Source organism: Oryza glaberrima, chromosome 6 (assembly GCF_000147395.1).
Source record: "Oryza glaberrima chromosome 6, OglaRS2, whole genome shotgun sequence".
Classification (NCBI taxonomy): domain Eukaryota; kingdom Viridiplantae; phylum Streptophyta; class Magnoliopsida; order Poales; family Poaceae; genus Oryza; species Oryza glaberrima.
This window is the reverse complement of record NC_068331.1, coordinates 29,133,087-29,146,972: the sequence shown is the minus strand read 5'-3', so window position 1 is coordinate 29,146,972 and position 13,886 is coordinate 29,133,087. Positions and strand designations below refer to the sequence as shown.

Genomic DNA, 13,886 nt, shown 5'->3' with positions numbered 1-13,886 from the left:
AAAAAATTAAGTGAAAATTAAGATAAAATAGAAATGGTGCAAAAAAAAATGGTGCAAAAAAAAAGTGGAAATTAAGATAAAATAGAAATGGTGCAAAAAGAAAAGTGGAAATTAAGTGAAGATGCGGGGTATCGATCCCCTTACCTCTCACATGCTAAGCGAGCGCTCTACCATCTGAGCCACATCCCCATTTGATAGAGAGCTTTTCACTTCCTAATAACAAACAAACAATTGAGACGAGCAGTGCGGACCCTGACAAGAGAGAGAAGCAAAGATAAGAGGCCGAAACCTGCAGCCACAAGCAAGCAGCACGGCCTCCCGCTTCCACGTCTCATCTGCCATGGCCACCACCGCCTCCCTCCACCTCCACCTCCACCTCCTCCTCTCCTCCTCCCGCCGCCGCTGCCGCCTCCTCGTCCCCCGTGCCCACACCGATTCCATCTCCACCGGCCGACGCCGCTTCATTGCCGACACTGCCACCGCCTCCGCTGCCGCTGCCGTGGGTCCCCTCGTCCTACCCCGGACCCCGCTTGCGCGTGCCGACCAGCCGCCGTCGCTCTCCGAGTGGGAGCGCGTCCTCCTCCCCATCGACCCCGGCGTCGTCCTCCTCGACATCGCCTTCGTCCCCGACGACCCTTCCCACGGTACCCTACGCTACTTCCTTCTATCTATCTATCTATGACTATATATGCCACTTACCTTTGCCAATGCTATGCTTATACATTTACATGCTATGCCAGCAATATTGCAGTGCACACAACTTTAATTTCTACCACCTCCGTCCCAAATTAGTGGTCGCTTTAACTTTTTTCCTGTAACGTTTGACCATTCGTTTCATTTGAAACATTAGTGTAAATATAAAAAAAATGATAAGTCACACTTAAAGTACTTTTAATAATAAAACAAATCACAAACAAAATAAATAATAATTCCATAATTTTTTGAATAAGACGGATGATTAAACGTTACAAACAAAAACTCAAAGTGACAAGTATTGTGGGACGGAGGTAGTACTTATCACTCACTGCTTTGTCTGTCTTCGTGTCTGCACTTTTTTTACTCACCCAATCTTTACAACTCTTGTTATTTTTCCTACTGAATGTAGCTCAACTGTTTAAGAAACACTGACCTGTGTAAATTTTCAACGGGGATCAAAATGTTACGTATATTGCTATTTGATTGATGGATACACATTCGAAAAGCATCTGTCTCTTGTGGAGATGTGCTGTTATTAACGTGTACTACCATTTTATAAGAAGGAAAACGCCTCATTAATTTGGAACACAGTATATTGTCTTCTCTAGTTTCAACTCATCAAAAGCTTTCTTCATGGATATGCATGCATATGTTACCAAAACCAAAAAAAAAAAAGATGAGTGATACAATGTTCCTTATCTTTCTAGGTTTTCTTCTTGGGACGAGACAGACGATATTGGAAACAAAAAATGGAGGAAACACATGGTTCCCTCGCTCCATCCCGTCCGCCGAGGATGAAGATTTCAACTACAGGTTCAATTCTGTAAGCTTCATGGGCAAAGAAGGATGGATTATTGGCAAGCCTGCAATTTTGTTGCACACTTCTGATGCTGGAGACAGCTGGGAAAGAATACCCTTGAGTGCCCAGCTTCCTGGGAACATGGTAAGTTTGCATATACATCCGTGTTGTCTGCGCTTTAACAAGGATGAATCATGAACGGAAACCTAAAATTGGTAGTTGCTGTGATATGACAGGTTTACATAAAAGCTACAGGTGAGCAAAGTGCAGAGATGGTCACCGACGAGGGAGCAATTTATGTTACTTCCAATCGAGGGTACAACTGGAAGGCCGCTGTGCAAGAGACTGTCTCAGCCACTCTTAACAGGTAGGAAAAAATTAGAACGAATTTGTGAAATGGATTTTTTTTTTAGATAATGGAATGAGAAGTAGAGTTCTTTCTTAGATGTATTTACATAATTTGAAGTGCTACATTTTTTTGAAGTAGCTACCTAATCGTCTTTACAAAATCATTGCACCGGATGTCCATTTAAGCCACGACAAATTGGGCATGTCATGTCATATAACATCTGATGGGCTGAAATGCTACCACCTCCAAACTTATTTGAAAAATAATATAATACTACATTTCTTCTTAGCTTTTCTTTACTCTTCTCAGGCCATCATGCATGACTAGGTGGTCTATACATAATATTTGCTCCAATATTTTGCCTTTTTGTTTCTGGTGCAGAACAGTTTCAAGTGGAATTAGCGGAGCGAGTTACTACACTGGTACTTTCAACACAGTGAACCGGTCACCTGATGGGCGTTATGTTGCTGTCTCCAGCCGTGGGAACTTCTATCTGACCTGGGAACCTGGGCAGGTTCGGTAGCTCGAGAGTAGCTAACTTCACATTGTTTTGGTTATATTGTCTGCGGTCACCTGGAAGGTGTATTTTGAATTTTATGTAAATCTGTTTTTGCAGCCATTTTGGCAGCCACACAACAGGGCAGTGGCACGTAGAATACAGAATATGGGATGGAGAGCAGATGGTGGCCTTTGGCTTCTAGTGCGCGGTGGTGGACTCTTTCTGAGTAAAGGAAGTGGAGTGAGGACTCTTTTCAGCTCAAGTTCACTCTAACTTATTTGTACTAGTTTAGTTCCAATTCTTCTATCGAGGCCTTAATGACGCTCATGCTATATCTTATCTTCATCCACCAAACCAGATAACTGAAGACTTTGAGGAAGCGTCAGTGCAAAGCCGGGGGTTTGGAATTCTTGATGTTGGCTACCGCTCAAAGGTAAGTGAAATGGACTTGCCAACCACAAAATTAGCATGTGTGTGGGCAAAATAGATTAAAAAGCTCTGCATTCCATTTGCAGGATGAAGCATGGGCCGCCGGTGGAAGTGGTGTCCTGCTAAAAACAACAAATGGCGGGAAGACCTGGGTGCGCGACAAAGCTGCTGATAACATCGCAGCCAATCTCTACTCTGTAAAGTAAGCAGATATGGGATATGCATTCTGAAGATTTAATTTAGCTCATTGCTCTGAAAGTTTATGTGGGGGTATACAAATGACATTGAGTGAATGGCTGATCGGGCGATATCTTGCGTATATGCAGGTTCCTTGGTGACAACAAAGGATACGTGCTTGGGAACGACGGCGTCTTGCTTCGATATGTTGGCTGACGTGCAAAGTGCTTCAGTTTGCCTGTATCGTCCTTAGACTTTTTTGTACGTAATATGAACCTACACTTGTTTACACGGTCAGGTATCTATCTATGTACCTACTGCAAAAGGCTGCTGATTCGTGTTGAATTCATCCACAAAAGAGTGTAAATTCTTGTCTGTAACTGTAGCGACTGTTCCAATATGTGAACTGCACATCCACATGTAATATCTGATATATATAAAATGGAGCTTGTAAAGTGAGAAGGATTCAGATATTGCGGCCTTTGCAACTCATGGGAGTGCCCAAATGCCACTTCTGTTGGAACAGTACAGTGATATATAGAGTTGAATTGCTTGAAAAATGATTTCTAAAATTTGCCTCCTTTGGATGGTATCAAAATTTAGGTATGAACATTGAACTTTCAAATCCGATTTATTTTACAGTAAAAAAAAGGTAAGAATATTGCAGAAACCGTATAATCTCATGATGCCACTCTTGTTGAATTCCGGCATTGAAGACAGTTTGATATGAAACACTAGTTTAGTAGTATCCAGAATGCATGCTGAAAAAGCTTTCTTTTACTTAATCGATCACAGCTTCAAATAGAATACACCTCGTGTGAGTGTATCAATGGACGGGATTTCAGGGGAAAGAAGGAATTTTTGTGACAAGTAACTGAGGATCACATCACGATCGGCAACCTTATCTTGTCTCTAAACTGAAAAGAGAGAGGATTTGCAACTGATGATGCCTGATTGGTACTCCTAGCCCTAGGAAGAAAAAAAGTGGCTTTTTTTGAAGGAAAAAAAAATAAAAAATAAGGATTTTTTTTCCGTTGCGGGACGGGAGTGAAGGCACACCAACCGCCTCACCACTCGGATAAACACACACACACACACACACACTCCCTCTCTCTTTCTGTACAGTGTCATTCCTTCCCCTTCCGCCGCTTCGAATTCGATCCTCGTCGCCGGCCGCCGCCGCTACCCCATTCCGAGTAAGCGAACGTGAAAACCCTTCAACATGCGCTTGTGCGTGGGATCTGTGTATTTTTAGCGCCGGCCTTATGCGGCCCTCCACTTTTTGTGCCATCCCTTTTCCAACAATTTAACCTTCCTTCCGCTCCGCCGTTTCTGGGATTTTTTTCCCGCTCTAGCTAGATTCTTCTTCTTCTTCTTCTTCTTCTGTATAATCTGTTCCTCCTCCGCGCAGCTTCAACCTTTGTTTGATTCTGCATGCAATCTGATGAATCCCCGAGGTCTATGTCTATCTCGATCCCCTCCCGCCTCCCTTTGTTTTCCTTTGTGTCATTTTCATTCATCATCATCAACAGATAAACAGTAATCTCTCCTCCAGCTCCACGAGTACCCTTTTTTATTTCTTCACCCATCGATTCGGCTCTTATTACTGTCCGATTAGCGATTTCACTATGTTGTGTGATCGATTCAAAGGCGATCAACTGCTCGACCAAGTCCGGATTACCCAGATTTGTTCATGTTCCTGCCGATCATATATATATATATATATATATATATATATATGGTATTATTACTGAGTGGTCATGTTGATCCTCAAGACAAGCTTTTGGTCTTTGATACCTAGTATAATTGCTTTTAATGTGCTTTTGTTGTTTGCACCTCCCTAGGTTTTGTGCTCTATCGATTATGCTTGTACCTTTTGCTGACTAGTCAGCTCATACGTGTACAACTCACGCTGCTCCAAACTATATCTGTTTCTGCTAATTTAGCGGAGCTAGTTGATGGCTTGTATCCCCTTTCTTTTCTCAACGCCATTCTCGTGGTGAACTGAAGGCAGTTCGTGTTGGTTGGTTGGTTGGTTTCGTATTGAACATGCTCATGTTAATTGTCAATGCAGGCTCTCCATCTCATGCCGTATGCACTTGAAGTGACTGACAGAAGGCCACAGAGCGTACCACACACTCGGTGTAGCACATTGGTCGATCATAACACAAACATCAGCTTTTCAAAGGTTAATTTATGCCTGGTTGTATATAAGCCTTGTCTTATTCACTAGGTAGATTACCGGTCTCATCTATTCATTCATGGAAATTTGCTGACTTGGTATTCTTTCTTTCATTCATCAGGGCCACCTAATACACAAGCCTGAGAACAGGTAAACATCCAAACAACATCCATTGGATTTGAGTATGCTTGATCTGATCTAGTGTAAACTTAAGAGGAACATATCGGATGCTACAAACTTGAACGGGAATATCTTTAACGGTTTTTGAACATATAGATAATTCGGGAGAAGAAATAATTATTCCCATTTATCCAAAAACATCACCTTGCTCTAGAACACTGAAGTTAAGGAAATATGTGTCGGTTACTGAGCTTCCTCCCACCTGTATATGATAAGTTATCAACAGAAATATTTCTTCATCTTATTATATGATTTTGCTCTTCTGCTACTTTATTAATGTTGTATGGCTACCTCAAGTCCTCAACCTGTATGTACCACCATGTTTTTTTTCCTTATTATTATTCTGTCTGAATGTCTATTTATGATACCAGCAATCACCGTACTCAAATACTTTGTACCTCAATATCCTTGTTTTTTTTTCTCATTTCCCTTTGACTGGTATCCATTTCTATTCTGATATCTGTCATTCATATATCTGGAAAGCTACATGTTTACTGTCTGTTTGTGCTGTTGCAGGAACATTACATTTGCAACTATTTCCATTGGGCACAACTCGGATCAGAAATTGGTGCCTTTTCTTCCTAACATATTACAAGATATCAACAAGAGAAGCTGTTTCGCATCAGGAGCTGCTGGCACAGAGATCATTCAGTTCCCACAGTCAATAATACTTTACTGGTTAGACTGTCCAAATGAAAAGAACATGCACGATCAAGTCGATCATTCTAAACCATTTTCCAGTGGAAGTCCACCACCAGGAAGCACCTTAAGACAGCGTCAGCATAGGAGAAAAATCAAAAAGTCATTGACAGCACTCCCTCCCAGCAATGTGCTTGTAAATAATTCTTCCAGATCTGTTACTGCTCCTGTAAGATCTGATTCTGATATTCTGCATGATGATGGTAAGCCTCCAAGAAAGAGCCCTAAAAAGAAAGGAAACAACAAGAAAGGGAAACATTACAGGAGAGCAGTCTGCAAAGGGCTCAATTTGCCATCAGAAACCCATTGTGAAGAGAATATTGATGCTGCTTCTCCTGTTGAGGTACTTACTGATCTGCTGGCTGATAAATTGTCAGAAACCTCATCCTCTGCTAGCTCATTGGTTAAGGAAGCTCATTTTGGTGAAGAGAATGGCGGGGATTCTGGATGTACAGGTTCATCTAACAGAACTGTAGGTGAGATATTTAGCTGCAAGGATGTTCATTACTTGAATGATGAATCAAACAATTACGAGAGATCACTATGTGCACGTGTTTCTAACTCTAATGATGCAACAGCATATTCATTGTTTAAGAAGCTGGAAAGGGACAACAGTGTGAACTGCAGTGTCAATGATGAGGTGAGGGATTCATGCCATCCGATAGGGGCCCATTTAAGCATAACTCATGCTGAAGATTCAAATGATTCCTTTGGATGCAGCTCATGCTGCTCAAAGAATGTTGCTGATAGCAGTAATCATACTGAAAGAGTCAAGTGCAGTAGTGAAGCCTGCAGCAGCAAGACTTCTCTTCCAGTTATTCCTGGGAGGAGCAGAACAAGATTAAAGGAAATATCTAGCTACAGTTTGACTGCAACTAATGGAGTAATAGGCACTAATAAGAACAAGCATAGTGGAAAATACAGTTCAACTTCTGTGTGGCAAAAAGTAGAAAAACTTAATGTGGAGAACACATCTAGAGCAGGATGTATGGTTGATTCAGCTATTCAGAACAAGGATGTACTGGAAAACATTAACAAGGTTGCACAACATAATCTAACAAGGTCAATGAAAATGAATCAGAGGAGAAAAGCGTGTAATCAGCATTCACCAGACGAGAGAATTGAAATGGAGCATGCCAAAGAAAATGATGCACTAAACTCATGTCAAGCATTTTCCAGATATAAGTACAAGAAGCAAACATCAGTACTGTACCAACAAACAAGTTTATCTTCTGACCAGGGTACTTCTCAGTCATCAGGGAACTACCATGCTCCTAAGAACGGTATTGTCATGGTGCCAAAGAATCACTTGCAACAGAAAGATGGATTGCCTATGATGCAACTAGTATATGACAAGGACTCCAGTGTTGATACTGGAGTAGGTAGCAACGGCTCAGCTGATGGAGATGGGAGCTCACAATCTGGTTTTGAGAAAGCAGCGCTAGCATCTTGCAACATGGGTTCTTATTTGGTCCCACAAGACACATGCGAGGAATGTACATCAACCATGCAAGCGGATCCTCATTCTTCCTCAACCGAAAATAAGGCCATATCCACAAATTCGAATTCCAGGAACCTATGTGCTGATCCTTCCCCTGCAGAAATGGAAGAAAGGTGTTACGTGAAGTTGACAATGGAGAATACTCCTCAAGAATGCCCTAAGTTGTATTCTGCTACTGGAAAACAATGTAAGTTGTACTCTGCTGCTGCACACGTTTCACAGAAATGGGTTGCTGTTGGGAAGAAAAATATACTCCACTTCGATGGTTCAGAGACTTCTGCTGTTGATTCCTCAGTTCTAACTAATTGTATTCCTATTTCTGCTAATATTGGTGTTGAAACCAATGTTTCTAGTGTTCTTGCATCAGCTAACAATGAAGTCAACAAATTAGCTGCTGAGATATCTGATAAACCAAACTCGTCTGGACATCTTGATTTGAGATGTCAACCGCATACTGATACTGGTACTGATTTCAACAAGATGAGAGAAGCTGTTTGTGATGCTTACAGGGCCCAACAGAGAGTGGAAGACGTCCAAGTTATCATTGGCAGGCCTCTTGCTGATTTTGAACAATTTATTTCCTCTGCTTCTCCGGTTCTGTACTGTAGCACTTGCCCTGCTGATAGAAACTTCTGCTCACCGGAATGGGTAAGAGATGGCCTGTGCTTTCATCAGAGTACTGATATCACTCTAAGTAGAATTTGGCAGTGGTATGAAGAACCTTGCTGCTATGGTCTGGAAGTAAAGGCTCAAGATTTCCGTAGGTCTAAAGGCTTGTGGAATAGTCCTCATCAGTTCACCACCTACTTTGTGCCATATCTATCTGCGGTTCAATTATTTGGGCAAGCTAAGAGAGCTAGCACTGGAAGAGTTGATAAGGAAGCAGCTGGTATGGATGTCACATCTAAAACATCTCCATGTCCGAGCTCTCTCCCAATCTTAACGAAACTTCTGCCACAGCAATTGCGTGAAACAACTAGCTCATCTGATTTGTATACTAAAGGTGATCAGCAGTTTGGAAATGGAGAGCTCATATTTGAATTTTTTGAATCTGAACAACCATTTTGGCGACGACAGTTGTTTGACAAGTAAGTACATAATCAAGACCTCTGAGAATCTGGGCTTTCGTTCTACCATATGTTGTCAGACTGTACTAGAAACGAATCAGAACAAATGGTTGATAAAAATTTGCTCTGTAAAAATTGAAACGCTTCAATGTTTGTGAGTAATAATGAGGGCATTGTACATCTGCAGGTACCAAATGTTGTGCATATAGTTCGAGTATGCATGATGTCTTACGCTGATATCATTTTATTATTCTTGCACTCTTCCATTGATTTTGAACATTTCATTACTGCACACTTAGACTCTTGTTAGGATATTTACTTGTAAGATGTTCTTATTGAAGTATATTAAATGTGAATAGGGTAAAGGAGCTGATTAGTGGTGTGAAGCCATCAAGCTGCCAAATATCAGGAGACCCAAAGAATTTGGAGCTCAGCCTGTGTGATCTCCATCCTGCCTCCTGGTGCGTTGTATGCTCAAGTATTACTTTCCCGTTGCCGTCTATCAACCTTTTTTGGATGTAGACGCACAGAAAAACTAATTGTGATCGCTTGCTTAAAGAAGAGTACTGTGTTGAATTTCAGGTATTGTGTTGCATGGTATCCCATATACCGTATACCTGACGGTAAATTTCAGGCAGCATTCTTAACATACCATTCACTTGGGCACTGGATTGTTCAGGGCGCATCAGAGCAAGCTGATGACAGTCGTGTTGTTTTGCCAGTCACAGGTCTTGAGTCTTACAATGACAAGGTACTAAATGACTGCTACTCCATGAATCCTGAAACATACATGCAGGTTGACTGAAGATGGCTTAATCTTGGTGATGCAAAGACCCCAAGCAAGGCTTAAAAGAATTCTTATACTTGTAATGCAATGCAATGCAGGGGGAGTGGTGGTTTGAGGTGGGCAGATGCAGTGGTGAAGAAGATGCAGCAGAGTCGAGAGAAGAAGAGTCAGTGTGGAGGGAAGCATCCGAGGTAGTGAAAGAGAGAGTGCGGACGCTGAAGGAAGCTGCAACGGTGATGTCCAGGGCAAAGGTGGTGATGTCCAACAGATCAAACAGACATCCAGACCATGACTTCTTCTTGTCCCGGCAACTCTATCAGGAGCCAAGGAAGAACCACTAACCAGCTGCATGCCTGCCTGTACATACATACTTACTACTAGTGTGTCTTAGTGCCGTAACAACTCTCATTAATTACTGTGTCTGTCTTAGTTGTGTGTACATATGTAGTAGTATGCAATTAGCGTTGTAACATAAGGAAGGAAAAGCCTTCGTTCTCTTCTTGTACGTAGGCTGAGAAAGCAAGTTTGATGTGAGCATCTTCATCGTCAATGACAAGAAGAAAAGAAATAGAAGAGAATCATGATATGTTTGTTTTATTCCTGGTGCTGGAGATTGAAGAAAGTAGAAAGGCATCTATTATATAGAGCAGTCCTATGTAGTAGCTAAGCTAGTAGTGACAGCCAGAGAGATGTAGGGATTGAACATCAAGATGCATGGAACACATACGTACATATACTACCAAGTACATTGTACTCTGATCTCTCTGAGAGCAATAGCAGCAGCTAATAGGAAGGAAGGAATCATGGGCACTTGAGCTTGCCGTTGTGTGGATTAACCATGGTGTCGTAGCAAGGGCAGAGGTGGCGGGTGTCCTGCCCACTTCCCGGGGGAACGCAGTTGCATCGGTTGCAGCAGACGTTGCACATCTTGTTGCACATCTCCTTCTTCCAGTTGTTGGCGCATCGCCCCGAGCACGTCCCCTGGCAGTCTATACATTTAGTGGTACCATTTTAATTTATTAGTACTATTCCATCGCCTCTTCTCTCCTGCCTGTAATGTATCATTTACATACCTATCTTTGGAGCCTGCAGGAGGGATCTCGCCCTCTTCACCTGCATCTGCTGCACCTGCTACATCATCATATCATATCATATATGTCGTTCAAATTAAGGCAAGAACTATATATAGATAAGTAGTAGTATGTTTGTGTTTGTGTTCCTTACCAGCTGTGGATGGGAAGAAGAAGAAGCAGCAGCAGCAGAAGCATCGACATGGAGGAAGAAGAAGATGAGCAAGAGGATGAAGCATGGCGCCATTGCAGTTGCAGGAGAAGGGACGAAGAAGCCATTGTTGGTCTTGGACTTGGAGCCGGAGGAGGCCATGGATGGATCTGATTCTGAGCTAGCTTGGAGTAGTTAGGAAGAAGAAGAAGAATTAACAAGGGACAGGGTTTAGCTAGAGTTGAGAGGTGCTGTGTGTATATATATATACACTCCTAGCTAGCAGAGTGAGTGAAGAAGGTAATAAGCAGGAAATTAAATAAACAAATAAATAAAGCGATAGGTGATGCATTTGCAGATGCAGGGTAGGAGGAAGCTGCCTGCCCTGGCCGACATGGATCTTGACCACTGTCCCAGCCGCGCGGACCATCACCGATCAATTGCAATCTTAGTGGTAGCAGCAGCTTCAATTAGTAATGCCCAATTGTACGTACTAGCTAGTAGATTAATCCCTAGCTAGCTATGTGCTCATTTACTTGTCACCGTTGGTCATGTGTATTTCAACTTTTACTATAAACAATTTATTTATTCTTAATTAAAGCTATATGATATACTATATTTGTGACACAATATGCATTGCTAATATAGTATACCTATACGAAGAATATATAACTTCATAAGTAAAAAGGACGAGCACTCAACATTAAAAAGTATCTAGTGACAATTATATGAAACCGCAAGAAACATCAGCAGTAGTAATAGCATGAAGGGGTAGTATTAAAGAGTATTGCTATACGCACCCAGTTGTATAACTAGAGACATGCAACCGTAGATCAATCAAAATAAGAGATCATATTCATATACATTGTAGTCGTTTATAATCATTGATCAAATTCAGTCACATGTGAGTCAAACAGTTAGATCGTTTACATAATAATTCTCTTAAAGTAATCAATCAAGCAGGTGGAGAGGGAGGGAAGGTTGTTGCATCTGAATATGTACACACACTATACTCTACTCTAGCAGACGATAGAGTAAAAAGTGAAGGAACAATTAAGAAGAAGACAGCAGAGCACGTACGCACGCACATGCACATGGACATGGCATTGCTGAGTGCCTGTGCTTGTTGTTGAGCACATGAATGCACGCATCGCTACTTTGATCTGTTGTTGGGTTGGAAGATGGGAACCAACTATGCCCGTGCCACCACATCACATGCCTTGTCTGGTCTCTGCTGCTAATAGACTACGGCTCTCTTCTTTTGGAGGGGTAGCAACCCCTCCGGGAATCCCTTCCATTCACACCTAAAATAGAGCGATAAATTAATACATGATTAATTATAAATTAGCTTAAAAGTTTTAGAAAATGGATTACAACAACTTTTGTATAGAAACTTTTTGCAAAAAAAAAAGCACGATTAGCAGTTTGAGAGAAGCGTGCACAATAAAAACGAGAGAGGTGAGGTTGGAAACCTTGAGGGAAGAAGACAGCCTATAGAGCCTACTAGGGTTTATATTGTTGTTTTCTTTGGGTTGGAAACTAATATCTGTTAGCTGGACAGAAACACTTTTGATCAACTTTGTACGAAAACCAACCAAAACCATTCGATTTTCACATCCTTATCTCTAACGGTTTCGTAAAACCGGACAACTTCCATAGCTTTCGATGGTATCGCAGACTTTGATACGCAATGATCTGTACTAGGATAGTTTTCTCAAGATTCACTGTCTCCCTCTCCTTCAAGGCCTTAAGGATTGTGCAATCATAGGCTACTAATATATTAATTAACATGCGGTGCTAGTTCATGTATACCCATGATATACATAAATCATGCGCGTGTCACCAACACAAGTAACTTAGGGCACCATGCCCTTTGCACAATCAATCGATCACACCATCTTCTTTTCTACCTTCTCTTCTTCTAACTCTAAAATGTCAGGCATATGCGACCATCTTCTTTTCCACCTTCTCTTCTAATAATCCTTATATCTTAGCTTTTTTATAAAGATTATATATGCACAAATTAAATTTTGTCATGCGTACTATTAAATTGATTTATAATTTGTGACGCTTTGAAAGGATGTCTTCAACTTGGTGGATATTAGCAAAGGAATATATCGAGAACCCGTGGACAGGAGAACATAGGTAAAAAAGCAGATTGAGAGGTCAGGTGAAGGGAGGTGGCGGAGGGGAGGACTGCGGGTATATGGATTTGTTGCTTGTCAGCCTTTTGATTTCCAAATGGGATTATGGTGTATGGAGATTTGTTCTTTTAAGAAAACAGTGTCCGACTCAATCAAAGCAACATAAATTTGGAAGACTTCTCAGGAACATGTAGAAAACAAATATCCGATCACATCAGAACTGCGAGGGTGTGTTTTGCGTGGGAGACAAAGTGACAGATCACTCGAGGCATAGAAGACGGACAAATTAAAATTTGTTTGGAAGCCAGCTTTTATTTTTTATAATAGGTAAAGATAAAAGATTATGGAGTAATGCCAAACGTTATTGGCTTCGTTATATGTATGGGGGTATGAAAATGGGCCAGGCCTCTTCTCTGAAGTGTGAAGGTTGGAACTTGGAAGTCGGAGAGCTCTCAATGACTTGCTGCTCCCTTCCTTTCGGTGGGCAGCAATGGCGATGGCGGACCTTTGCTTTGCTCCAAATGCAAATGCCCCTCCTCCTCCTCCTACCACTAGCAGCCCCCTTACCCCAACTTCCTTAAGCAAGCCCCAATCCCTACCTAAGGCTTGCCTTCCTTCCTAGCTTGGGTTACTTGAGATTAAGGAGGCATATGCCACTCCCACTCTCCTCCGCCAACGACGACTCCAATTCATCCGTTAGTTCACTTGCCTTGCCTCCTCGTACTTACTAGTCTAGTACTATTTACTTCTTTACTTCATTCATACCAACAGCAGGAATAACATCCCAACACTGCTTCCAAATTGCTTTACCTTTCTTCTTCATATTGATATTGGCTGGGGAGTGGGGAACCCCCTTAATTCTTTCCTTTTCCTTTTTTTTTTTACTTTCGCTAACCATCATCTCTTGTTAAACAATTTCTTCCCAACTAACATAAATAGTATAAATTTAACTGCCTAAACAATTTCCAATTTCATCCTGCATTGTACCTAAAAATGGAAATTGTGTTCCTTCCGATGGTGCCAACCACCATTTGTCCTGTACTATTATACCTCACCAATCACACCGCACCCGCCGTAATAGGATACTAAGAGCCCCATCGGTTGGCCAAGAGTTGATTATGGGTCTATTTGGATTGCTACCATACCATTTTTTGGT

General features: G+C 41.6%; 3 protein-coding genes across 4 annotated transcripts; 2 read left to right on the top strand and 1 right to left on the bottom strand.

Annotated features, from left to right (window-relative positions):
- The first annotated feature begins 281 nt into the window (after positions 1-281).
- Positions 282-3,474, top strand: LOC127775714 (photosystem II stability/assembly factor HCF136, chloroplastic). Its single transcript, XM_052302002.1, has 8 exons — positions 282-644; positions 1,404-1,639; positions 1,732-1,862; positions 2,226-2,358; positions 2,461-2,583; positions 2,702-2,776; positions 2,859-2,974; positions 3,099-3,474. Exons 1-8 carry the CDS (start codon positions 341-343, stop codon positions 3,163-3,165), a joined length of 1,185 nt encoding a protein of 394 aa, XP_052157962.1. The 5' UTR covers positions 282-340; the 3' UTR covers positions 3,166-3,474.
- A 529-nt stretch (positions 3,475-4,003) lies between these two features.
- On the top strand, positions 4,004-9,962 carry LOC127775713 (uncharacterized). Its single transcript, XM_052302001.1, has 7 exons — positions 4,004-4,145; positions 5,024-5,137; positions 5,253-5,281; positions 5,828-8,599; positions 8,938-9,039; positions 9,161-9,329; positions 9,464-9,962. The coding sequence occupies exons 2-7, from the start codon at positions 5,036-5,038 to the stop codon at positions 9,704-9,706; spliced, it is 3,417 nt and encodes a 1,138-aa protein (XP_052157961.1). The 5' UTR covers positions 4,004-4,145; positions 5,024-5,035; the 3' UTR covers positions 9,707-9,962.
- A 191-nt stretch (positions 9,963-10,153) lies between these two features.
- Positions 10,154-10,979, bottom strand: LOC127775715 (snakin-2-like). 2 transcript variants are annotated; one of them, XM_052302005.1, is made up of 3 exons: positions 10,590-10,979; positions 10,439-10,493; positions 10,154-10,354 (listed from the first exon to the last, which is right to left on the bottom strand). In XM_052302005.1, exons 1-3 carry the CDS (start codon positions 10,746-10,748, stop codon positions 10,167-10,169), a joined length of 402 nt encoding a protein of 133 aa, XP_052157965.1. In that variant the 5' UTR covers positions 10,749-10,979; the 3' UTR covers positions 10,154-10,166. The 2 variants fall into 2 exon arrangements, with proteins under 2 accessions (XP_052157965.1, XP_052157964.1); XM_052302004.1 differs by having other exon boundaries at positions 10,439-10,496; positions 10,590-10,978.
- Between the last annotated feature and the right edge of the window lie 2,907 nt (positions 10,980-13,886).

Coding starts and splice junctions, on each gene's coding strand:
- LOC127775714 (XM_052302002.1), top strand. CDS start 341: ATGGCCACCACCGCCTCCCTCCACCTCCACCTCCACCTCCTCCTCTCC. Junction 1,640..1,731: donor CCCAGCTTCCTGGGAACATG/GTAAGTTTGCAT, acceptor GTGATATGACAG/GTTTACATAAAAGCTACAGG. Junction 2,359..2,460: donor TGACCTGGGAACCTGGGCAG/GTTCGGTAGCTC, acceptor CTGTTTTTGCAG/CCATTTTGGCAGCCACACAA.
- LOC127775713 (XM_052302001.1), top strand. CDS start 5,036: ATGCCGTATGCACTTGAAGTGACTGACAGAAGGCCACAGAGCGTACCA. Junction 5,282..5,827: donor ATACACAAGCCTGAGAACAG/GTAAACATCCAA, acceptor GTGCTGTTGCAG/GAACATTACATTTGCAACTA. Junction 8,600..8,937: donor CGACGACAGTTGTTTGACAA/GTAAGTACATAA, acceptor AAATGTGAATAG/GGTAAAGGAGCTGATTAGTG.
- LOC127775715 (XM_052302004.1), bottom strand. CDS start 10,748: ATGGCCTCCTCCGGCTCCAAGTCCAAGACCAACAATGGCTTCTTCGTC. Junction 10,497..10,589: donor CTTCTTCCCATCCACAGCTG/GTAAGGAACACA, acceptor ATGATGATGTAG/CAGGTGCAGCAGATGCAGGT. Junction 10,355..10,438: donor CCTGCAGGCTCCAAAGATAG/GTATGTAAATGA, acceptor CTAAATGTATAG/ACTGCCAGGGGACGTGCTCG.